General features: G+C 37.0%; 1 protein-coding gene across 4 annotated transcripts in view; it reads left to right on the top strand.

Moving 5' to 3' along the window:
• The window catches only part of vps8 (VPS8 subunit of CORVET complex), a 184,731-nt gene that overhangs the window by 140,308 nt on the left and 19,195 nt on the right, over window positions 1-25,228 (top strand). For all 4 annotated transcript variants that reach the window (XM_051702468.1, XM_051702467.1, XM_051702466.1 and 1 more), the window contains 3 exons: window positions 2,683-2,851; window positions 7,252-7,305; window positions 15,016-15,096. In XM_051702468.1, coding sequence (XP_051558428.1) covers window positions 2,683-2,851; window positions 7,252-7,305; window positions 15,016-15,096 — 304 coding nt within the window. The remainder of the gene's footprint in view (window positions 1-2,682; window positions 2,852-7,251; window positions 7,306-15,015; window positions 15,097-25,228) is intronic.

The raw sequence follows: 25,228 nt of genomic DNA, 5'->3' as shown, positions 1-25,228 counted from the left end.
ATGCTGAAAGTCCTACCAACAAAAGTAGACAATCTAAACTTGGGTACTGCATGCAAGAGTGTGGACAGGCTGGGATGGGTTAATTCTGTAAAATAAAAAGGAGCTAATCCATGAAAGGCTTTAAAGGCTATGACCAGTATTTTGAACTGTATGCATTGGCAGCTGGGAGCCAATGCAGTTGGTGAAGGATCGGGGTGATGTGAGCTGATTTCTTGTTACGTGTGAGAACACAAGCAGGAGAGTTTTGAACTCTTGCTCACTGGGTTTCTAAATACAATTATTATTTAATTACTTATTTTTAAACACAATTCACAATCGTATTTTATCAAACTACACAATGATGAATCTTAAGTCATTATAGATATTACAGTTTCATTTTCTGTTAATGCATGATTTTCTGTAAAGCTGCTTTGAAACGATGTGTGTTGTGAAATGCGCTATACAAATAAAAATGACTTGACAAGTTATAAGCGATGTAGCACTTTAGCGGATAAACCAGTAAAAAGAGAGTTACAATAATCTAAACAAGAGTTTATGAAAGCATTGATGACAGTTTCAGCATCTTTAAAGCTTAGAGAGGAACGTAAGCAAGTAATATTACGGGGATGAATAAAAAAACAGGATTTAACAAGTTGGCTTATATGAGCATCGAAACAGAGTGTAGGATCAAATAGCACACCAAGGTTGCAGATAATGGGTGAAGGCCTAACCAGAACACAATCAATGTCAAGGGAGAGTTCATGATGTGAAGAAATCAGGGATTTTGGACCGACTAGTTATGTGGTAAATTTAGTCATGGCTAAAGGGGAAACAGCACCCTTCAGCAATGACTATATTCACACTATAAGTACGGCCTATAATGCCTTATTGCTTAAATATACTGTATGCTAATAATTTTACAATGACCTCCGCTGTTTACCATAAATATGCAAGAAAAGTTATTCCATTGCCATTGGTACAAAAAGATTTAAATGTAATACAAATTATGCAAAATACTATTCCATGGCCGGTAAGAGATATTTACGACTGGTAAATGTTCTCGATTCACATGCTTTTAGCAGGTTTGGCAAAAAGGTAAATTTGGACTCTACACAGAGGTTGGGTGTGTTTCTGGGAATTTGTACTGATGTTTAAACCACCTCCGACTTTGTCGTTCAACCTGTTGATGTACACCCCCCAAGCACTGATGTCACTTTGCTTAAATTAGTTCACATATACTATATAGTCCAGTCAAAAAAGAGTTAATAATGTTGACAAATTATAAAGATGTATAATTTGTCAACATTATAAACAATTTTGAACAGTACACTATATAGTAAATGTGAACTCATTTAAGCAAAGTAAAGTCAAACACATGGGTGGGGTCAATGAGCATAAACAGGTTAATGTCGCTAGTCCTTGTACTGTATGTCGGTGGTAGTAGGTGTTCCTAGTTCTAATGCTGTCGCTCTAACAGTATTGGTGGACTGCACGACTGACCATAGCTTTTGAAATTCTGATCACAGATGAGATGTACTGCTGGTAAAACATTCTAATTGGATAAGGAATCAGTTGTCTTGCTGCTAGAAATCAACATTATGCAGGATAGAATGTTTTATATAAAATTCAGATGTGCTCATTGTGTCATATCATTAACAAGATGAATGATCTATCAACGCATGAATCAAACTCATTCAGAATGCAGACAATTTCTTACATCTTTTTTAATATAAACGTGTGTGGTTACAGACAAATCATATAAAACAGTGGAACGCTTACAGTAACTTCTCTTTGTCTTGTCTGCTCTCGACTCCAGTATCTCAAAGGGTGGCCCCCAGAATAAATTGTAATAAATAATTCAATTAAATAATAACTGAATGTACATAATTGGGTGCCAGACAGGATAGGCCTGTCGAAAAAAATTTTTTTTTTTTTACCCCAAATAGAAATGCCACCGGAACAAAATAAAGAATGCTGTTTTTTGACCCACAAAAAAACAACAACAGCAAAACCAGCTGAAGTGTCTAAATGTCAATAAATTTACACAGATAAAAAAAAGAGAGATTTCAGATGTGAAAATAGATATTTTTTTTCTTCAAGCAGTTATGTATTGTCTTTTAAACATCCAACCTAAAAAATAAAATAAAAAACATAAAACAAAATAAATGAGAATGCTGAATATACGCAACTTTTTCACTGGAAACGCGTTTCAACTGGCGTCTGAAAGTGCGGCGCTCAGTCCATCACTCACACTGCGATCGCACCGGTAAGAGCACACAGTGAATCCATCGAACGAGGCAGCGTCTGGCATTCAGGTAGCGTGTGTCCCACTCTTAGGTAACCTGCGCTTCTCTCTCTCCACCTTTTCCTCCATTTCCGTTTAATTGTTCCTGTCTTCCCATTTGGTAGCGCCAATGTTAAAGGGCTGGTACGGATTTTTCCGTATTGTCACAATGACATGAGGTCCACTGACTTCACTCTCATTGCTAGTTGCTTCTGAATTTTGCTCGTCATTTGCATAAGGTTAAACTTTTCTCAACTTTGTTGTGTCGCCGGAAGTCACGCTGCTCTCAATGAAAATGAATAGGATTCATGCCTCTTTCTCACTGCGTGTCACTTGTGGTGTGAACGGTGCTTTTAGTTATGTCACATGTTGCTTGCTAACAAGCGGTTGTAACTTTTGTGACTCTTTTTCTTGGGTAGCTGTGGTCACCTGTACCACTGCCTGTGTCTTCAGCGTAAAGAGTCGGGGATTTTGAGCGAGAGGCTACACTCATGGAGCTGTTACAAATGCACATCCAGTCAAGGTTCACGGCCAGCGGACAGACCCAGCGTAGAGATCTCACGATCACGCTCCACGTCTCTGGCACAGGTCAGTCAATCAAAAACGTTACACACTTACTGTGCTCAGCTGCCGTTTATAATGCATTCATTACTGTTTGCAACATGCAGATTTAAGAGTGTATACCAGGGGTGGGCAACTATTTTGGTAAAGGGGCCACATCGGGGTTTAAGTAGTGCATTGAGGGCCACATTGTATTCCTTTTGAGATACAATGTTCCGCATTGATTTGGTTTTTGTATTTTTTAAGCCCAGAAATAGTTGTGTACTCAGTTTTCTGAAGTGTATATGTGACTAATGGGACTATTCTGCAATTGCCTAAAGTACTGTTTTGCTCTACAAAGGTAGATACTTTTCTTTCAGGAATTAAAAAACTGAATAAAGGCTGAGCTTATTATAAATGATTTATTTTACCATCTCTGCTTCCCTGTTAATTTATTATTCAATTTAACACTCTCTACATCAGGGGTCTGTTTTATAAAAAAAAAAAACAATAAATCGAAAATCATAGAATTTATAATGTTTGTCGCAAAGCAGGCGAGTTTACTTATTTAATTCTCAAAACATTACCCGTTTACACGCTAAAAGGTTCATGATGTGGGTCTTGTCAATGGTTTGACTTAACATTCAGCACACAATCTCGTTTGGAAGGATGCGTCCTCAGGAGGTCGCGTCCTTTGAAGGCTGCAGTATACCGAGTGTCCTCCTTTAAACAAGTCTCGTTTAAACGAGATGGCCTTCGTAGGACAAACGGAAACGGAACGTAACATGGTTGCTATGACAGCACGCCACTCTTTAACAAGCGCAAGCGCTTTGAGTGAGAAGGTAACAAAATCTCGTTGGAAGGGAGTGTATGAGGTACATTTTAGGAGAGTTATAATGATGTAGATAGAAAAGAAAATGGATTTTACAGGTGTGCTTTTAGTCTAATACTTTATTTTAATTATATATTAATATAATTATACATATTATATACTCTGCACCCATCTACTGAGGTACTTCAACTTGGGAATTAACATTACTTGCATTTGAACATCATATTTACGGGCAAATTGGCGTTATTTTTTTTTTTTTTTTGATACACTTCCGTTGAAGCAAAGAATTGTGGGTTGTGAGTGCCCACGAGGGATACACCTCATGCATCCTCCGAATTCCCGTGAAAGAAGGTCGCATTCGAAGGCTGCATTCAAAGTGTACTACTCGCTTTTATGAAACGAGACAGCCTCGATGACGTATGCGGCCGACAAACGCGACCTCCGGAGGACGCAGCCTTCCAAACGAGACACAGCCTATGATAAATGATTACTGCAAGAGTTAGATTAACATACAGGTGCGAGAGGACATTCTAAATTGCACAAATAAAAAATACATATACATATTTGTCTCTCGCTTGCATTTGCTCACGTGTCAATGATTACCCCTCTGTTTGTCAAGGATGCCGAGATCTACTTTTCTATTTTATTTAATCACTGAGAAGGTTTACCTGCAAACCTAGTTGCAACAGACATCACAAGCAGCCTCAAGAATGGACACAAGAGTGGCCATATAACACTTTTCCTTGAGCAGAATATTGCACTAGAGAAGAATAAATCTCAAATTGGGGGTGTTGCGTCTCTTATCTGGAAACCCTGAGCATGTTAAACGCTTGTGGAGGCACTTTAAGTCCCAATGCAAAATAACTGAAACATCCAATGAAACAAATGTATGTCTGCTGTATACAATAACTATTTGTCCTTCCATTGACCTTCATTTCCATATGGCAGGTTTGTTCAAAATTCAGAATTTAAGAATTTGCTCCCTTTCAAATCAAGAGTTGATATTGAATTGGAATTTCAGTTGGAATAACAGGTAGAGGAATTTACTGAATTGCCACACAACAATAAAATGGCCTGGAACAGATACATTCTTAGGTGTACTGTTTAAGATTTGCATCTTGCATGCCTGTTTCGTGTTGTTTGGTTTCACTTTGAAGACTTTGAAGTTGATCATCCATGATCCATTAAATGTTAATTAAATATAATGAAATGTACATATAAATTAAATAGGTTTCTATATGTGGCATTTCAAGCATTAATTTTTAATATGATTTAAAGTTTGTGTGCATAATACAATTTTTGTAGGTAATTTATACTGAAAAATTAAATGTATTGTCTAATGCATAACAACTAGACATCCAAATTCAAAGTACAATTCTGCTTCGTGTCTGCTACCTCAATTCAAATTCAAGAATTTAATTGGAATTTAAAAGATGTTCTTAATTTATTTCTGAATGGTGCACAACTCCGCCATCTGGACTTCTTTTCTTCCTCCATTTGATCCTTTTACAGTGCGTCAGTCATGCTCCCATCATAATGACATCAGCATAGAACAACATTTTTCTAGGGTTGAAGCTGTACAAAAGGCTTTCCTTCTATTCAGTCATGTTTCTATTCAGTATTGTTTCTCTCTCTCTCTCTCTCACTCTGGGGTGTACAGTGATTTCATATCAAGGGTGATATGCATTTCTATTAATTTTTTGTTATATGCATACAGGGTGTATGTATTATCCACACTAATTGGAGCTCTCTTATGTGGTTCTGGTGTATGTTAATGGCATGCAAATGGATTTCTCAACATGCACCTGTATTAGTTTTAACCACAGGAGGCTGATGGCTTCAGGTACAAAAGAGGGTTATGCAAGTATCCCTAATGACAGAGGTGTTTCCACGGTGATACTTTGGGAAGTGAAGAAAGCATGATGCCAAACGTGTGATGAAAGTATTAGCTCAACTGCACGAACAAGACTAACTCTAAACTACTACTTACCTTAACCGTGAACACCTGGGGCAATATTACAGAAAAATCCTAACTCAAGGATCCTATCTTATCTGTTTAGCTTCCATGGTTATTTCAGTTAGCATATGTATGTTCTTTTTACTGTACCTTATCAGATCTTAACGTAAATATACTGTAAGATTTTTTTTAATGAGAAAACACGTAGAAAATGTCCCTATTACCTGCTAGATATCACTGAAATAGGTGCCATGAAATATCTCACCTGTCTATGTCACATCCCTAGGCTCTGTAAACAGCTGAAAAAATGGACGCTGACCATGTCCATCAGAAGACTTTGAAGCGCTTTCCACCTGTCAGTCAAGTCCTGATAATAGAATCTACACTCACTAAGCACTTTTATTAGGAACACTGTACTAATACTGGGTAGGGCCTCCCTTTGCTCTTAAATTCTCAATTCTTTGTGGCATGGATTTCACAAGATGTTGGAAACATTCCTTGGAGATTCTGGACCACGTTGACATGATTGTATCATGCAATTTCTGCAGATTTGTCAGCTGCACATTCATGCTGCGAATCTCCCATTCTACCACATCCCAAAGGTGTTTTATTGGATTCAGATCCGGTGACTTGGAAGGTCACTGAAGAACAGTGAACTCATTGTCATGTTCATGAAATTACTTTTTAAAAGCAAAAGTCATTTGAGACGACTTTTACTTTGTGACATGGTGTATTATCATGCTGGAAGTAGCTATTAGAAGATGTGTAAATTGTGGCCATGAAGGGATGCACATGGTCAGCAACAATACTCAAATAGGCTGTGGCATTCAAGCAATGATTTATTGGTATTAACAGGCCCAAAGTGTGCCAAGAAAACATTCCCCACACCATTACACCACCGCCACCAGCCTGGACTGTTGACACAAGGCAGGTTGGGTCCATGGATTCATGCCGTTGGCGCCAAATTCTGACCCTGCTACCTGTGTGCTTCAGCAGAAATCGAGATTCATCTGACCAGGCTATGTTTTATCAGTCTTCAACTGTCCAGTTTAGAGCCTGTGCCCACTGCAGCCTCAGCTTTCTGTTCTTGGCTGACAGAAGTGGAACCCAACATAGTGTTCTGCTGTTGTAGCCCATCCGCCTCAGAAATACTCAAACCAACCCATCTGGCACCAAATATCATACCACGGTCGAAATCACTGAGATTCTGATGGTTGATGCGAATATGAAATGAAGCCCCTGACCCATATCTGCATGATTTTATGCATTGCACTTCTGCCACACGATTGGCTGATTAGATAATCGCATGAATAAGTAGGTGTACAGGTGTTCCTAATAAAGTGCTCAGTGAGTGTATATCTAAACTAAGGATTGTTGTTGTAAGTCTGTAAGTTAAAGCCATAAATTAAATAATTGTAAGTGGAAACATAAGCACAGGATTAATAGCAATGTTAAATAATTAAACAATATTGCAAAATCATTTAGCTTGTTTCAAATTTAATGTCTGTAGACATCCACATTTACTTGTGTTTATAATTGGGGTATGTTTTATGGTTCAAATCACGGCAAATCTGTATTTGAGACTGTCTGTATCAATGCATTACTTTTTTCACATTCTGTCAATCATGTTTCACATGTCACTTTGTGTTTGTGTTTCAGACCAAAGTGTCATCTGCTCATCGTGGGATTGTGGCAGAGGCTCATAGGAGAAAGGTAAAGGAGTGGGATTATTCTGATTTTATTTGATTAGATTAAGATGATCAAATCCAGAAGGGTTTGTGTCAGATCAAGGGATTTGTTAATTTGTGTGGTGAAATAAATTTCCTTTTTGATCTTGTTAGTCAAATCCCAGAGAAAAATAATTTAACCAAACATTTACCTTCAGATTAATTTGCTTAATTGAACTTACATTCGTTTTAATTGGCATAGAGCCTTTACAATAAACTCTTGATGCTTTGATGTCATCTTGCGTTTTCCCTTTTCTATAACTAACAAAATGCAGCATTTGCAGAGATGCACCATTGTTCTGTTGTGTACTTCAGAGAGAATCACAGCTCTCTTCCACTCTGCCTTTTGTGAATTCATTCATCCATGAAACGCAAATGGCTTTTTCCCTGCTGGTTCAAAGCAAATTAGCCTGCTTATGATTGCATTACACTCACTCCTTCCTTTCATGCATTTGTTTACTGGCAGGAAAGGAATGATGAAACAGCCCTGCCCAGCTGTCTGTCTGTCTGTCTGTCTGTCTCTCTCTCATCCACTTTTCCAGCTCTCTCTGAGACATGCTTTCTCTCTTTCCATTGAGCATGCATGACTCGTCGATCAAGAGCCTCTGTTTCATGCGATGTGACAGTGAGCCTTAAAGACAAAACAGGAAGTGACATGAACCTTTTGACCTATTCCTCTCATCCCAGCAACCCTTCATCCTCTCTCTCCACTAATAAACCCTCAGCTATTAGCATCACTAATTACTCTGTTATCTGTAACCGACAAAATTCAGCACTTTTTTGGACTTTGAAAGTGTTAGGAACCTGGATATTTCTGCTAGTACACAGAATTGTACCTTTAGAGACTTACCCTGTAATTAACACATAAAGCTTTAGAACTGCTGTGTGGTAATGATAACAAGGCTGATGGGGTGACACACAGTAATTGCAGTTCTTTTATTCTTTTTGAATGCAGTCCTCTTGCAGCAGAGATTGCCTTTTACATGCACAGATAAAGATTTGAATGCTGGAATGTACTCATACTCATACAAAAGTTTCATACATGAGTGAGTGTATATACAAGCAAAATACATAGACACCAATCAATCGATCATTTTGCTGTGGCCAGGGAGCGCAGAGTTATCAAAACCTTTATCTCCGATGTAATTGGGTTTTTTCGATTCGTGGGAGAGGTAACTATTTCGAACTAAGTTTACAATAATGGAAAAAACCCTCACGATTCGGGCATTACTTTTTTTTTTTTTTTTTTAAAGGTAAATGTTATAATATTATATTATATAATATTTTATATAATATTATATATAATATTTATTATGTTAACATTATAATATTATGTTAAAATTTAATATTTTTAAATGGTCAATGTCATAATAATATTCTAATACATAATTTTTTTTAATGTTGATTGACGGCAACAGCCATGTTTCGGATCTTTGTGAGACACTTTTAGGGATTTAGAAGTTCTCAGGATGACTTCTAAGCTGTCGTGGGTTTAGGAGCTACTTTTAGCATTAAATGCTTCATGAATTATTCTTAGATGAACATTTTATTAGTCCTAAAATTAGGAGTGACACACCCCTGATTTTTAAGAGTTGCTCCTAAATTTTCACGTTAGGAGCTACTTTTAGCCTTAAGATTTTTTGTGAATACAGGCCCTGATGCATATTGCTTACAAAACTGAAAAGTACTTTCTTGATCTGGCAAGCTCTAATTTAATTGGCTGACATTCTGCAATTTCCAAGAGTAAAAGCAGATGCTTTTTTTCATGTTCCATCGTGTTTTACGAGATACCGGTTTGATACAATGAGTGCTTTAGAGGAGGAAGTAATCACTGGATTTGCCTAAATTTGCTAGGTCAGTGACGAAAAGTGGTAATTATTTGTGGCATTATATATTTTAGATAAACCTGCCCCTAAATTGCAAGTGAAAACCAAATGAATGGTGGTTAGTCTCTTCTTGTCTGGGCGGTTCTTGGCCTGAATAAACGGCAATGTGGACCGAACCTCTTGCCATGTAGTCCGAGGTCTGGCTACGTAAGACTACTTTTGGTAGAGCCACACAAAAGTTCTCAAAATTTTACAAAAAATGCTTTCCAGGCACTTGAATGAAATGTGTCCTGACTCTTGTTGTATGTCTGGAGTTGTATGTACCTGCAATTGTAAGGCAGGTTGGTTTGTTCATTTTAATCTGATCCAAATCAGAACAGATGTTGGTGAAAACATTATGCTAAGGGACTCTGTTTTCCCTGATGGGGCTCATACTTTTTTGTAGTCACTTCATAGCTTTAAGAGACATTGTTTAATTTGAACAAAACACTACTGGTCTTGAAGGGGCTGATGTTAAGTGAGAGGAGGAGCGAACAGCAGATCTGTTAATCTTTTTTCTCTGAATGATTTCAGCACCTTCAGAAATTCTACTGATGTCTCAGAGTATGGAAAAGTAGCTTTTTACTGGCAGATTTTTAATTTATTTTTTTAAGAAGAAAAAAGGCCATTGGTCCATCAAAAACTATGTATTTGGTTTATTTAAATTAGTTGTGCATAAATAACAGATTTAATAAATGCTTCACCAAATTAACCTGCTGTTCTCGCAACACTGTCTCGGATAATTGTCATCCTCAAGCTCAAGTTCAGAGCCCTGTCCTGTAGAAACAACTGAAACAGCGTGACAATGCTGATCTTTCTGCTGAAGGGAGGCCTCAATAATTGCATTTATTCCTCTGCAGTGACAGCAGCATTTGTCCTTTGTGCCATTCAAAAGAGACTCCGATTATACATAGTGGCCCAGTGTGGATACATTGTTTTGTTCTGGAACATTCTGTTGAAAACCGTCTTTGGTCTGGGTGGAGGGAGGCAGATATTTAGGGTGTGTTCAGCTTCATGTCTTTAGGACTGGAGAAATCATTGAAGGATGACAAGGACTAAGAGGTTTTGGATCACTGGAGGCTCGTTTCAAACAAACAAACCAATGATTAAACCAGTGATGTGAAATTATTCTGATTGGTGTGAAGCAGACTGGAATGTGACTTTTAATTAGTGAATAGATCGGTAACACTTTACAATAAGGTTCCATTTGTTAACATTAGTTAACAACATTAGTTAACAGGAACTAACAATGAACAATACTTTAATGGCATTTATTAATCTTAGTTAATGTTAATTTCAACCTATACTAATACATTTTTTAAATCAAAAGTCATGCTTGTTAACATTAGTTAATGCACTATGAACAATGAACAATTGTATTTTTATTAACTTACATTAACAAAGATTAATAAATGCTGTAAATGATAAATTGTTAATGGCTTGTTCATGATACCTAATGCATTACCCTTTAAACTGGTGTGATGGTGTTGTTAAAGATTTCCTGTTTCGGTGGCATACCAAAAATTGTTTAAAAAAAAAAAAAAACAAGTGTTTGGTATAATTTTAAAGAAAATTTTTCAAAAAAAATTTATGATACAGATTATGATAAATTCTGAGACTCTCAGCCTAAGAAACTGCTGAAAAATAAAAATGTTTTCTTATTTTTCTGATTTGACATTATATACAGTATTTCAGAATGTAAATAAGGTAGCTCCTTATAATTGTTTTTTTTTCGTCCCCCAATCATGTCACCTGTTGATATGACAAAGTAATAAAAAGTTATAGCATTACAAAAATTATTTATTCTAGTTTCCAAAAACATCCAAACAAATAAAACATAATAATTGTACATAAGAACTAATTACATATGCAAATACAACAATGACTAAAGGTATGCTCTCTCTCCAAAGCATGCAGGCATGAGTAATAAGATCTCATTCAGTTCCATTCTGTGTCATTTGAGCCATGATTGAGTCTGTGTCATGTACTTGGTGCCATCTCCTGGTGGCCATATGTAATTAGAGTGAACAATCCTCTCTGCCCATATTTGGATAACTTCCATCTCTAGTTGCAGCAATCTTAATCTTACTACGATTGGTTAAGCATTCCATGATGCTGGACAATGTACTACATAATTTCTGATGAAGCCTGATCCAGGAAATCTAATGTGTTTTTAGCCAGACATTTTGTGCTGTGTGCACATTGTGCTTTTTGTGGATTATCTAATGATCTATGCGTATGATTACGTTGTGTGTGGGCTCATTTTAAAGAGTTCTTAGTAATGGTATGTTATATATTATGTTCCGTTTATCTTTCGTGAAGTAATAATCAAAAACGCAGCATGTAAGCAACACCTGTTAACATGTAACATATATGTCAAAGACATATATTTAGTTATTACTTGCTATATTTTTGTCTGTGAGTGCAACAAATAGGCTGGTTGTATTCTACTCTTTGAGAGCTTTCCAACAACATATGACACATGGCTATTTGATCAGTTTGATGTTTTTAACGATTACAATAAAATGTGCAGTGCAAATTAATTAATTATCAAAATGGAACACTTCTGATTTGTCTGCAAATTTCAAAGCACTTGTTCAGTTTTGGTCATAATGTCTACATGCACTGTAAAGTACAGCTTCTAAGCTTTAAAACAATACCTATTTTATGTTGGTCAAGACTGTAGTTATTAATATTTTGATAATTTGTTTTTGGTGGGCCCGCCGACAATGTTTATAATATATATAAATATATACACACATTGGCAGCCAAAGGTTTGGAATAATTGTGCAGATTTTGCTCTTATGGAAAGAAATTGAAAAAAGTGGCATTCAATTGATCACAATGTATAGTCAGGACATTAATAACATGAAAAATTACTATTACAATTTGAACTTAAACTACTTCAAAGAGTTCTCATCAAAAAATCCTCCACGTGCATTTAACGAACCAAATAGATTTCAACTGTGTTTGATATTATGGCAAGTGATTTTCTAGTACCAAATTAGCAATTTAGCATGATTACTCAAGGATAAGGTGTGGAAGTGATGGCTGCTGGAAATGGGGCCTGTCTAGACTTGATCAAAAATTACTTTTTTCAAATAGTGATGGTGCTGCTTTTTACATCAGTAATGTCCTGACTATAAATTGTGATCAGCTGAATGCCACTTTGGTGAATAAAAGTACCAATTTCTTTCCATAAGAGCAAAATCTGTACATTATTTCAAACTTTTGGCTGCCTGTGTGTGTATATATAATTTGTATATACTTTATAAAATAACTCATCATCCATTTATGTCAAATACTTCAGTTTAATAAATTTATTTGATATATGAGATACTGTAGGCTGTTACCAGTAATATTAAATCAACATCAACTAATAATAGGGCTGGGTATTGCCATTGATTTCCCAATTTAATTTGATTAAATTAGATTTCAATCTTGATTCGATTCAATATTAATTCATTTGAGTATATTTCAGTTACAGTGTTAACAGGCATGTTTCAGTAATTACTTATTGCCTCATATCTACACTGCATAATGTGCATTGTTACTGAAACACATTGCAAGGATTCGCAATGTATATGTATGTGTAACTTAAAATGTTTATTTTGAAGATTCACGTATTTCAATTTCATAATAAAACCCCACTAAATCAAATTGAGTAATCTTTAATTAAATTAATTAAAACTATATATTTGTAATTTTATTAATTTAATTTTAAGCATTACACAACTACAACCCCAATTCCAAAAAAGTTGGGACAGTATGAAAAATGCTAATAAAAACAAAAATGAGTGATTTGTAAATTATATTCACCCTTTGCTATGTTGAAAGCACTACAATTACAAATTATATGATGTTTTTCCTTGTGAATTTCATTGTTTTTTGAAATTGTACAGTAATTTCAAATCAGATGATTGCAACACGTTCCAAAAAAGTCATGACAGTCAAGTGTTTACCACTGTGAAACATCACCATTTATTCTAATAACACTTATTAAGCATTTGGGCACTGAAGACATTTGTTAAGTTTAGAAAGTGCAATTTTCCCCCAATCATCCATTATTTAGGTCTTTAGCTGCACAAATGTGCGGGGTCTTTGTTGATGTATGGTGTGCTTCATAATGTGCCACACATTCTCAATTGGAGACAGGTCATGACTGCAGGCAGGCTAGTCTAGCACCCGTACTCTCTGCTTACACAGCCATGCACTTGAAATCCGGGCAGTATGTGGTTTGAAGTTGTCCTGCTGGAAAATGCAGGGACGTCCCTTTAAAAGACGGTGCTGGATGGCAGTATATATTGCTCCAATATTTGTACATGTCTGTCTGCATTCATGGTGTTCTCACAGATGTGCAAGTTACCCATGCCATGGGAACGGACACACCCCTGGCCCATACAGACACTCGCTTTTGGACCTGACACTAATAACAGCTTGGATGGTCCTTTTCCTCTTTGGCCTGGATAACACGATGGCTTTGTTTTTTAAAAAAAAAAATTGAAATGTGGACTCTTCAGACCAAAAAACAGTTCCATTGTTCTACTTTCCATCTAAGATGAGACTGAGCCCAGAGAAGTCGGCAGCACTTCTGGACAATGTTTATGTAGGGCTTCTGCTTTGCATAGTAAAGTCTTAACTTGCATCTGTGGATGCAGAGGCGAGTGGTGCTGACTGACAAAGGTTTACAAAGCCCATGCTCATGATATCCATTACGGATGAATGCCGTTTTTTAAGACAGTGACATCTGAGGGATCAGAGATCACGCACATTCAAAAATGGTTTTCGTCTTGCCCTTTATGCACAGAGATTTGACCAGTTTCCTTGAATCTTTTAACTATATTGTGCACTGTAGAGGGTGAAATGCCCAAAATACTTCCAGTTTGTCTTTGGGGAATATTGTTCTCAGAATACTGGATTATTTGCTGAAGCATCTGTTGGCAAATTGACAAGTCTCGAATGATCCTTGCTTTTGAAGGACTAGGCTGTTTTTGGAGGCTCCCTATATACTATGACAAGATTGCCTCGCTTAAAATGTTTCACATCGCCTTATTTCAACTTTTCAAATTGTTATTAGTCTTAAATTGCCCCGTCTCAATTTTTTTGGAGCATGTTGCAATCATCTGATTTGAAATTACTGTACGTTTTTAAAAAACAATGAAATTCACAAGGAGAAACATATAAAAAAAACATCATATAATGTGAAGTTGTAGTGCTTTCATTATAGCAAAGGGTGAATATAATTTACAAATCACCTTTTTGTTTTTATTAGCATTTTTCATACTAGCCCAACTTTTTCGGAATTGGGGTTATAACTTTGATGGAATTTTGTTATGAAATTGAAATATGTGAATCTTCAAAATCGGCTAAATTATTTTTTGAGTGTTGCAGGTGCACTTTTCACCCCATAATTTGAATTTTGGTGGCATTTTTGCTCTGAAGCTCTGTTAATATCTGACCCTGCATTATATCAATGTAAAACTGCTGAAAAGTTGCTGCTGAAAAGGTGAGGCCTGTAGAAATGAAAACGACCATACTCTTCTGTGTTCTATTAAATTGAAATTTGTGCTAATGAATTCACTAGCCCAAATGCTTACACCTAAAAAAGTAAGCGTACAGACCTGGCATAGTGTGAAAATCCCTAATGTGTTTGGAGCATGTATGCTTAAAATCTAGGCCTTGGCTCCAACCAAAATGAAGACATTTTAGTAATTCTTAATTGCCCTTTTGATAATCTGTCAGCATAATAGAGTTTTTAGCTGTATGTTGTTTAGCTGTTTTATTGTTGTGTGAGTGCTATTTTGTTGAACTGTTGTGTTTTCCTCTGGCAGATGTTGACTGAAGCCACTCTAGATGTTCAGCAGACACAGGCCTGGGATCAGCTCCGCTCTATCTACAGAGGACCATCTAGGGTACAGTTTACCTTGAACTCATCTGTTTTTTTTTTCTTTTTCTTCTCTTTCCCTCTATCACTCACTCACTCACTCACTCTCTATTCTTAGTCTCTATCAGAATGCTCTGTTCCAACTTTTTTGTGTTTTATAGTTGTCTTGATGAGAATACATGCTTCAGTGCTTTAAGATTATTGCATAACAGTACAGTGTTATGCAATACAGTGTTTGTGTGTGTGCAGCCTTTGTGTAATTACTGGAGCAATTTAGTCTCAAGTCCCTGGTTTACTTACAGCAAAATTTTTCTTCATTCTTTGCTCAAAGCCAAAAAGAAGTTAGGAACAGCAGAGCAATGGAATACTGTTTGCAAACATTCAGACACCAGCCACGCCGCTGGGGGAGGTGTTTAGAGGAGCATTTAAATATAAGAAGACTGTAGACTACTTGTAAAACTTCAATCAGTAAAATAAGCTGTTATAACTTCTCAGTGATGAATTAAAGAAATGTATATGCAGTAGATAATGTGTAGGGTTGCCAACCATCCCATATAATATAGAATCATCCCAAATTTAATCCCAATAATAATCTAATTTAAATTTAAGGGATTAAGTCCATACAGGATGTTGTTTGTCCCGTATTTTAGCATCTTACACCCAAACTGCTGAGAATGTTTCACAAACCGAGAGAAACAGACCTGAAACACACATCTTTCACGTGAGTTGTGTGAGATATCAGCTGTTGCTGCTGTACACTGCACGGATGCCACACTTGAAGAAGCAGCCGGGGGAAAGATCACTGACAATCAACACATGTTTTCTGTCAGAAGCAGGAGAATTTTGTCAAACATATAATATTTGACTGAGTGATTATTGTTTATCACCACTGTGATTCCAAAACACCAGTAAACGCATCTACCTTTATTCATGACATGACATGATATTGCATTGCATATGCCAGTGCTTGTTCGGGAAGAGAGACTTAGCTAAATGACGGTGAGAAAAAAATGCAGCACTTTTAGTACAAAAGTACAGGTTTAGTTAAAATGCTTAATGTGATTTTCTTACATTTTCCTTATGATAAACACTATTTACTGCCAAAACAACTGTAATCCAAGGAGAAATACATTATTTTCATGTTAAGCATTTTCTCTCATAAAAAAATCTATTATAATGTATGGTTAACTTTAACTCATGAAATTAATGAAATTATAATAAAAAAAAAAATTTTTTTTTTAACAAATACGATTTTTTGTGGTTTAGATGGTAGATAGCAGTTTCTCCTGAATTCTGTTTAGTCTTGCCATTTTAGTAATTGTTTGCACATAAATAAATTGTAATACATTAGGAAGAAGGACATAATAACAGTGCAGACAGTGGTCCAGAAACCACGGAAGGTATGTGCACATTAGCAATCGCGTTTTCTCACAAAAAGACTACATTGTAATATACATGCAGTGCACAGTGAATATGACATTTACTTATAGTGCACATGAAGCATTCTTACTTTGAAGTTGCTATCTCGCGCTCGTGCGGATCCGGCGAATGCAGAAATCTCCTGACCGCTTCCAGTTTACTCGGCCCTGTTACCACTTTTCTTGTGGTAACACGATGGCACAAAACAACAACAAGAAGAGATGTAATTGGTCATTCACATGTCACAGGCGTTGCCTTCTGGTGCAAGCAGGCGATTTTCGGTGCCATCGTGGCTTAAGAAACAAATCAGCCAAACTGGAAAATTTTAATTAAAAATACCAAATATGGCCAGATTTACCTACATCCGTTGACCACTAATGATATTAAATATTAAAATACTGTAGTTGACCACAAACTGCCTTCTGTTTGCCTTCTGCCTTTAAAAAACAAAAAAACAAAAAAAAAACAGTATCCAACTCCTCATCAACTTTAAAGATATTCAGATTCACTTAGATGTAAATAGTGTAGGTGTAGCAGTTCTGATAAGATACTAATGACATATCACACTAAGTCTTCCGATTGTGTCTTGCCTTTATAAATATGTATTCTAAAAGTATTCTGAATACATTACTTTTTTATGTGATGTATTCGAAATACATTACTGAATACATTTAAGAAAGAGTATTTAGTATTCAGCCCAGAATATTTTTCTTAAAGTATTCTGCCTAACCCTGTACACACACAGACACACACAAGCAATGGCCTTGTTATTTCACTGTGCACTCCTTATATATGAGTACTCCAGCACTGAAGGAATGAAAGCAGGTCTGCAAATTTACAAATCTATTTTTTTTTTTGTATTTGGTAGTTTTAAGTGATTAAAGCCCATTCTCTATTTTACCTCCATATTTCAAGATTAAAGCGCTCTGTAGTCCTGGATCTAGGGCTGCTGTCCTGGATTCTATTCATGCCTTTATTTCCACTCGCAGCTTACTCTCTCCATTTCACACATTCATATACACATTTGCACTCAAATGCTCTCACCCACATGTACATGCCCACACTCACAAAAATCAAATGTAAGTCTGTCAACTCACTGCATGTGACACAAATTTATGTTGACTCAATGTCAAATTACAGTTTTAAGTGCTGCAACTAACAATTATTTTGATTATTGATTTAATCTGTCAATTATTTCTTCAGTGTATCAATTAATGTGACTAAAAAGCCACATTTTATTTAATGTATTATATGTAGTGCATTCAGAAAGTATTCAGACCTCATTTAAAAAAAAAAAAAAATTTGTCAGCATTATGCAAAAATGCTTTAAATATAATTTTTTTTTTTCACATAAATCTACACTCCATACCCCATAATGATAAATCAAAACCAGATTTTTGATAACTTTGCAAATTTATTAAAAAGAAAAAACTGAAAAATAAAATTGACATAAGTATTCAGGGGTCTGAATACTTTCTGCATGCACTGTATATTTATACATATTAAAAGTGTTGGATGTAATCTAATTACAAAGTAATTAATTAATGTTATCAATTACTTTTTTAGTACAAAAAGAAGTGTAGTGCATTACATTTATTCATTTAGCAGACGCTTTTATCCAAAGCGACTTAAAATTCATCTTAATGAGCTAGTAGTACGAAAAGTGCTGCATTACAAAGTTTGAGTTGCATTAGAAAATTATTAGCCAAGACAGAGATTAGAGTGTTGTTGTTGTTGTTTTTGGTTAAGTGCTCACGAAAAAGTTGTGTCTTTAGCAGTTTGAGAAGACAGATAGGGAGTCAGCTTCACAGATTGAGTTGAGAAGGTTGTTCCACCACAGAGGTACAGTGAAGCTGAAAGTCTAGGAAAGTGATATGATGCCTTTTTGTATTGGTACCACAAGGTGCCGCTTATTCGCAGATCGCAGCCTTCTGGTGGGAACTTAGCTTTGCATGAATGATTTTGGGTAAGCTGGCGCAGACCCAGTGACTGTTCTGGATGCCAGCATCAGAGCCTTCAACTTGATATCTGCAGTAACTGGCAGCCAGTGTAGAGAGACAAAGTGTTGTGTAACATGCACCCTCTTGGGCTCATTGAAAACCAACCACGCTGCTGCATTCTGTATCATTTGCAGAGGCCTAGTTGCCCATGCTGGAAGCCTGGCTAAAAGAGCATTACAGTTGTCCAGTCTAGATATTACAAGAGACTGAATAAGGAGTTGTGTGGCATGAGGAAGGGTCTTATCTTCCTAATGTTGAAGAGTGCAAATCTACATGATCTGGCTGTTTTTGAGATATTGTCTGTGAAATTGAGTTGGTTGTCAATAGTTACCCCTAGGTTTCTGACTGTTTTGGATGTTGTTATTGTGGATGAACCCAGTTGGACGGTGATGTTGTGCTCAACAGCAGGGTCAGCTGGAAAGACGAGGAGCTCGGTCTTCATCAGGTTTAGTTGAAAGTGGTGTTCCTTCATCCAGGCCGAGATGTCTGTCAGGCAGTCAGAGATCCGAGAATTCACTGTGGGGTCGTCAGGCTGGAAAGAGGTAGAGATGTGTTTAATCAGCATAGCAGTGGTAAGAAAGCTTGTGTGCTTGAATGATGGGTCCCAGTGATGTGTATAGATAGAGAAGAGAAGTGGGCCAAGCACTGAGCCCTGAGGTACCCCAGTAAGTAGCTGATGTGACTTGGACACCACATCTCACCAGGCTACCTTGAAAGTCCTAGAAAGGACTTGAACCAGTCAAGCACAGTTCCACAGGCTCTGATGGTTGACTCTGCCAAATGATGCAGATAGGTCCATCAGAATGAGGACGGATGATCTGGATCCAGCTCTCGCCTGTCTCAGGGATTCAGTGACAGCAGTCTCGGTGGAATTTCCACTTTTGAAGCCTGACCGATTGTCATCTAGCAGCTTGTTCTGTGAGAGAAAGACAGAGATCTGATTGAAAACAACCCCTTCGAGTGTGTTTGCCATGAATGGGAGGAGAGAAACCGGTCTGTAATTTCCTACTTGTGTGGGGTTAAGCGCAGGTTTGTTAGTTACTCGAGCCTGCTTAAATTACATTTCAAACTGTAATCAGATTACAGGTACTGGCACTCAATTAAAGCTGCACTATGTAAGATTTTTTTGGTTAAAAATGAAAAAATTGCCATTATTGTTTGAGTACATAAACAATCAGTGTTCAAAACCGTACTCCGATTCACTACAGTAAGCCTATAAAAGTTATTTGTATTTTGAGCTGTCAGGTTAGATTTGGCATGAAATCGCTGTCTTAAGACGTTTATCCTTGTGTCATTACATCATGTCCACGCACACTGGAAAAAGTGCCGGCTGTCTCATGGTCTGGCTGGATAAACTAACTACGCTGTTCAACTCATTTCAGTAGTACTCACACAGTTCAGGACAGCATCGCTGCAGTCTAGATGGATGTTTATCTGTTAGCCATATGGCGAAGTTGTTTACCTGCTATAATGCTTGGATATGTTTTCTGGTAGGGTTGTTGAAGCTTATATTGCTTGTCATGCTTTTATTAATTGAACATTATTCTTGGGTTAACCGATCTAGATGTATCTATGTTGTCCGGTAAAGTTACTTTGACATGTTTAATATGGGTGACTTCTGAAATTGACTTCTTGAAACTGATATATTGCATATTTAAGCATATATTTTTATTTTATTTAATAAAGTGTATTTTATCCCTATCATTATTGAATCCTCATTTTATGTTTTAGGTTTACGGTGTTATTGTGTGCATTGCATAGACATGCTATTGTAGGGATCTGAGGCTGGACAATATAGTGTAAAATTAATAAAGTCTTCTCTTGAACTCGTATCAGCCATATCATGAGTTTAACCTTTTAAAATGAAAATTGTAGTACATTTCAAACATTAATAGCAGATAAAACACTTAATAATCATATTAAGATAATACTGGTGGTGGCTGAGGAGAATCCCCTGTTCTCTATTTAAAAGTGCTTTGAGTGTAGTGTCAGAAAAGCGATTTAAGTGTAAAATTATTTCAAATATGTAAATAAGAGTGTTGTTTATCTTCATCAAAATATTTCAGTTTCAAATTCTTAATCACTAGCCCTTGTACTGTATGTCGCTAGTGGTCCTAACCAGACGCAACGCAATAAGATTCCAGCGACAAGCTATCTGCCTGTCCACACCAGACGTGACCATCACCATGATAGTCATACACTAAAATGAGGATTATTGACAATAAAATGTAGAAACCAGAGCAATCACAGACAGAACAGTGCGTTTATTAAATGCAACTCATTTTCTCACTGAAGCTCAGTATCGCTTTCTATGGCAAGCCCCGATGGGATAAATACACAATCACACACATACACAGGGCAAAGTTACTTTATGAATCACATCCTCTTTCATTCTGTTACAATTGTTTATGTTCACGCGGTACTCCTGTTGTTATTTAGCCGATCTCCACGTAACCGGTAAGCGGAGAGAAAGAGAGAATGAGCTGGGATGTCTCCCCACTACCATTCTGAACCATTCTGTGTGTTGGTTTGTGGGTGTGTGGGACAGAGCTCTGGCTAAAGAGAACGAGACCTCAAGCACAACATTCGGTAGGTGTGTGACACCCTTGGCCAAAATGTAAGTTGTTCTGAACTGGCTAATGAGATGCCGGCTTTAATACACTGCAATAAGAATAATTTTAGACCTCTTTGTTGGATGTGCTGCCTGGCGAGACATCGCAGAAATAGAAACCATTCCAAAAATAGAAAGCCCTGTCGCTCGTCGTGTGTCGCGGCTGGTAAGGACAAAAACTCTGATTAACATGGAAATGATACCTTTTATTGCGTGTTGCGGTGCGTCTGGTTAGGACACGGTGTAACGTTATAGGTGGACTGCACAATTGGCCATAGCTTTTGAAATTCTGATCACAGATGGGATATACTGAAATACTTTTTACAGTATAGTGTCCCTATATCACTATAATGGGGTATTAGGACCCACACAGACCGCACCCCCTGCTGGCCTCACTCCTCAATCAGCAACCTTAGTTTTCCCCAGGAGGTCTCCTATTTACATACTGACAAGGGTCAACCCTACTTAGCTTCAGTGGGCAACCAATCTAGTGCTACAGGTTGATATGGCTGCTGGCTGATGTCAAACAATAAACATTTTATTATATTGTGTATTGATTCCGCTCCCTTTCTCTGTTTGATCAGTTTGGTTTTGCGTTCTATACTGCAAAGTGATGTTACTAACGGAGCTTCTCTGTGCATGTTGCACATATCCGACAAATCAATAATTACATTTGTCACTTATTTTCATTATTGATTATTAACGATTTTATCACTTTGTATTTGCAGCACTAGTTTTAGGTAGAGACATTTGGCCCTTAGAGGGAAATGACAACATTGTGATGTAGGCACGTGACAGTATTCTGTTATACAGTATATCACGGTAATTAACATGCACAATATTGTTATCGTGGGCACTTCAAAATACCTTAAATAATTCCAGTAACCTTTTGGCCAAATTGTTTAGATTTTTGTGGATGCACAGTAGTTTATATCCCTTCATCGAATCAAGATTACAAGACTGCATCTACACGGCACAAATGACACATGTGCGCACTAATGTAAACAAAACAGTGTGGACGAGAAACATGGCTGAAGAAGGAATGCAGCCGACCCTTTATCTGCATTCTAATAGGGTTAAGTCAAAAGTGTTTGGGTTCCATAAAAATGCAAAGGGATTGTTGGTTAAATATGGTTTCTCTTTGTGAAAAATATGTGGCAGTGAAATACGGGAACACCTCCAACATGTTCGCTCATATGCAGGACAATCATCCCCTGCAATTCAGTGAGATAAAGGTAAATTGCTCGTTTTTACAAACTGTTTTTGAAAACTGAGAGTCAACACTCTAAGAGAAAACTATCTAAGTGACAACTAAGATGACAAAGAAAGTGAACTGTACTTGCCATTTGCAGATAACGTGTAGCTTGCTTTCATGTGGCCGAAGTGTAGTTCGCTAAAACTCAGCTAGTTACACAGTAACATTTATGTCTTTTAGTAACAACTAAAATACAGTTGGAATCAGCTAATACTAAGGTCTGTAATTAATAATGGCAATGTGGCACAATGATGATTTCAATATTAATTTCAAGTTGGAACGCCACGCAATCGTACATTGCCATACAGTGTGAGTGAACTTGTGGTTATTACATTTGTAGCTAGCGCCTAGCTATATATTAGCAACTGGCTTGCTATCCAGAAAAAACATACATACTATTGTTGTAGCATAGTAGCTGGCTCGTTAAAATTAGTCTAGCCTTACTTTAACATTAGCCTCAACAAGATGAGGTCTGTACAGATTTATAATGATCAGTGGCCCTGTGGCATAATGACCATTTAAATATTAAGACATTAACTTAATGTTATATTTGGCTATGTATCTATGGTGTTGATGGTAGTTTTTTTTTTTTTTTTTTTTTTTTTTTAAACATGCAGGGTTCTTTTCAAAGTTCTTTGTTATCTGTTAACTTAAAGGCCAGTTTGGTATTGAAAAAGTAATTAAACTTGTTATTTAGAGAACAACAATAAAGTTTGTTTATGGTTCAACCCGTTTTTGTAATGTAATTCAATACCATGATAATACCGTATACCTTGATAAAAGCTTCAGCAATTATTGGGATGTGAAAATGTTATACCGTCACATGCCAATTGTGATGTACTAAAGCCCCTCTAGTTGTTGTTAATATCCATATCCTGAAACGTGAGGTAAAATATCACACTACCAATCAGGTTTGACCAATCCAGTCTTATCCAGTCATCTTGGTCATATGATATTGCCATGGCAGTGTGTGGAATCTTTGTCCCTAATCCTCTGAAGAAAGAAGGAAGTCACTGCTGTAATCCAGAATAACACACTCTCAAACTAACATCTGTCCATAGCCATAAGAGTCCAGGGAGAGAGATAGAGAGGCTAAGAGAGAGATTATTCCAGTTTTAATTTGCTTGGTTTTTGCGTTTCTGTGTGTGTCAGCTGTTTTCCACTTGCATATGTGATGTGCTGGAGTGTTTAAGTGCTGCTGTTCTTTTCCTGTCTCAATGCCAGACTTCGTACTCTCACTAATAGTAAACAAACCACTCTAGGCTTGACATCATGCCAAACTGAGGCAAACAAGCAAACTTATGTACTCTGTGAGATTATGAATATATATATGCAGTGTGTATGTGAGTATATGCTGGTTTTATGCTGGTCAAGTTCAGCCTGGCCAAGCTGGTGTTTAACTGGTAAGCGAGATGGTCTCCCAACCTGACCAGTTGACAAGTGCCCATCTACAACTCTCTACAGCCATCAAAGCAGACCAGCCTAACTAGCCTGGCCAGGCTGAGAGACTAGCTAAACACCTTAGGCTGGTTTAAGCTTTTTTTTTCAGTAGTGGTGGGAAGGGATGCCACAGAGTTAAATGAGTTACAGTCCTCCATGATAGAGATCAGTGAGACAGCACAGACAGTTCATCAGTCTGAGTTGTGCAGAATGGTGTTGAGAAGAGAGGCACCTTGGCCGGAGTTTTCCCAAGACCATGTGAGAGACTCAACAATCTCGAAGAAAATTCTAGTTTCTTGAGACCAAAACATTTTAGGCCTCAAGGCTAAGTTTGGCACAATAAACCCAATAAACAAATGCTTAAGAAGTGGCCCCTAAATATTTAGTAACTTCTTTGCATTATATATAACGCAATTTTAAACCAAGTGGCATTTGCTTTGAAGAAATTAAGCACAATCACACCTTTCAAGTAAAACCTCTTACAAAAAAAAAAAAAAAGTTTGTTAGATTTCGGATTATAAAGCAATTCTGTTAATAAAATAATACTATTTAAGTTCACCTGTGCCATCTTGAGGGACACTGACTTCAAATATCAACTAAAATGACCTTGTGAGCAGTTAGTTAAAAGTCATTAAAAACATGACTCTGAAAGTTAGTTCTATAAAAAGGTTTAGCATCATTTGATTTTTATATGCCACTTTGAGATTTTTTCTAATGCAATAAAATGAATACATTTTAAGTGACACAAGTGTCCAAATACTTTTTGGGGCCACTGTACAAGTAATGGATGACCCATAAGTCTAGAGTCCTAGAGCTAAATAAAAGTGCCTCGTATGGACCCTTTTCACACTTTCGCGTTCGCGAAGCTGAAGTCGGAAAACTATGATGCTAATTGGGAAGAACTGTAATAACCAGTGCCACTACAATGTTCCTGTTTGCACAAATTGTAAAAGAAAATGTCCGGATTTTGGTTTCCATGAATTTCCAAAAGGTGCTGAACTTTGTACGAGCTCGGTGGGTTCAGGCAATTAAATGCGATGGAGAGAACTTTGTTTTTAAACAAGAAAGCACTTTCGTCTGTGGACAGTTTTTTCAACATGAGGCAGTCGCTCACATGTAGAATTGTGAAATGCTTTGAAATCTGATCTGTACCATCACGATTTCAATGGAATGATTACACATCACAACCGACACGAGAGAGTGTGGTTGACATTGTTAGAAGTCGGATGGAGCGGGACATGGGTCTCTCCACTCCTTTACGTCCTGCGTCGCCCCCCCATCAGGTATTAGTTTCACCAAGTACAACTCACAGATTTGTTAACTATGCCATCTTTTTGGCATTTTTGCAATTTATGGCGACAGATTTGTAGATTGTTCCTTTAATACTGTGCATCCGGAAAGTATTCACAGCACTTCACTTTTTCAACATTTTGTT

Source organism: Myxocyprinus asiaticus, chromosome 7, assembly GCF_019703515.2.
Source record: "Myxocyprinus asiaticus isolate MX2 ecotype Aquarium Trade chromosome 7, UBuf_Myxa_2, whole genome shotgun sequence".
NCBI classification, from domain to species: Eukaryota; Metazoa; Chordata; class Actinopteri; order Cypriniformes; family Catostomidae; genus Myxocyprinus; species Myxocyprinus asiaticus.
Note: the sequence above shows the minus strand (reverse complement) of the source record. Positions and strands in the feature narration are given on the sequence as shown.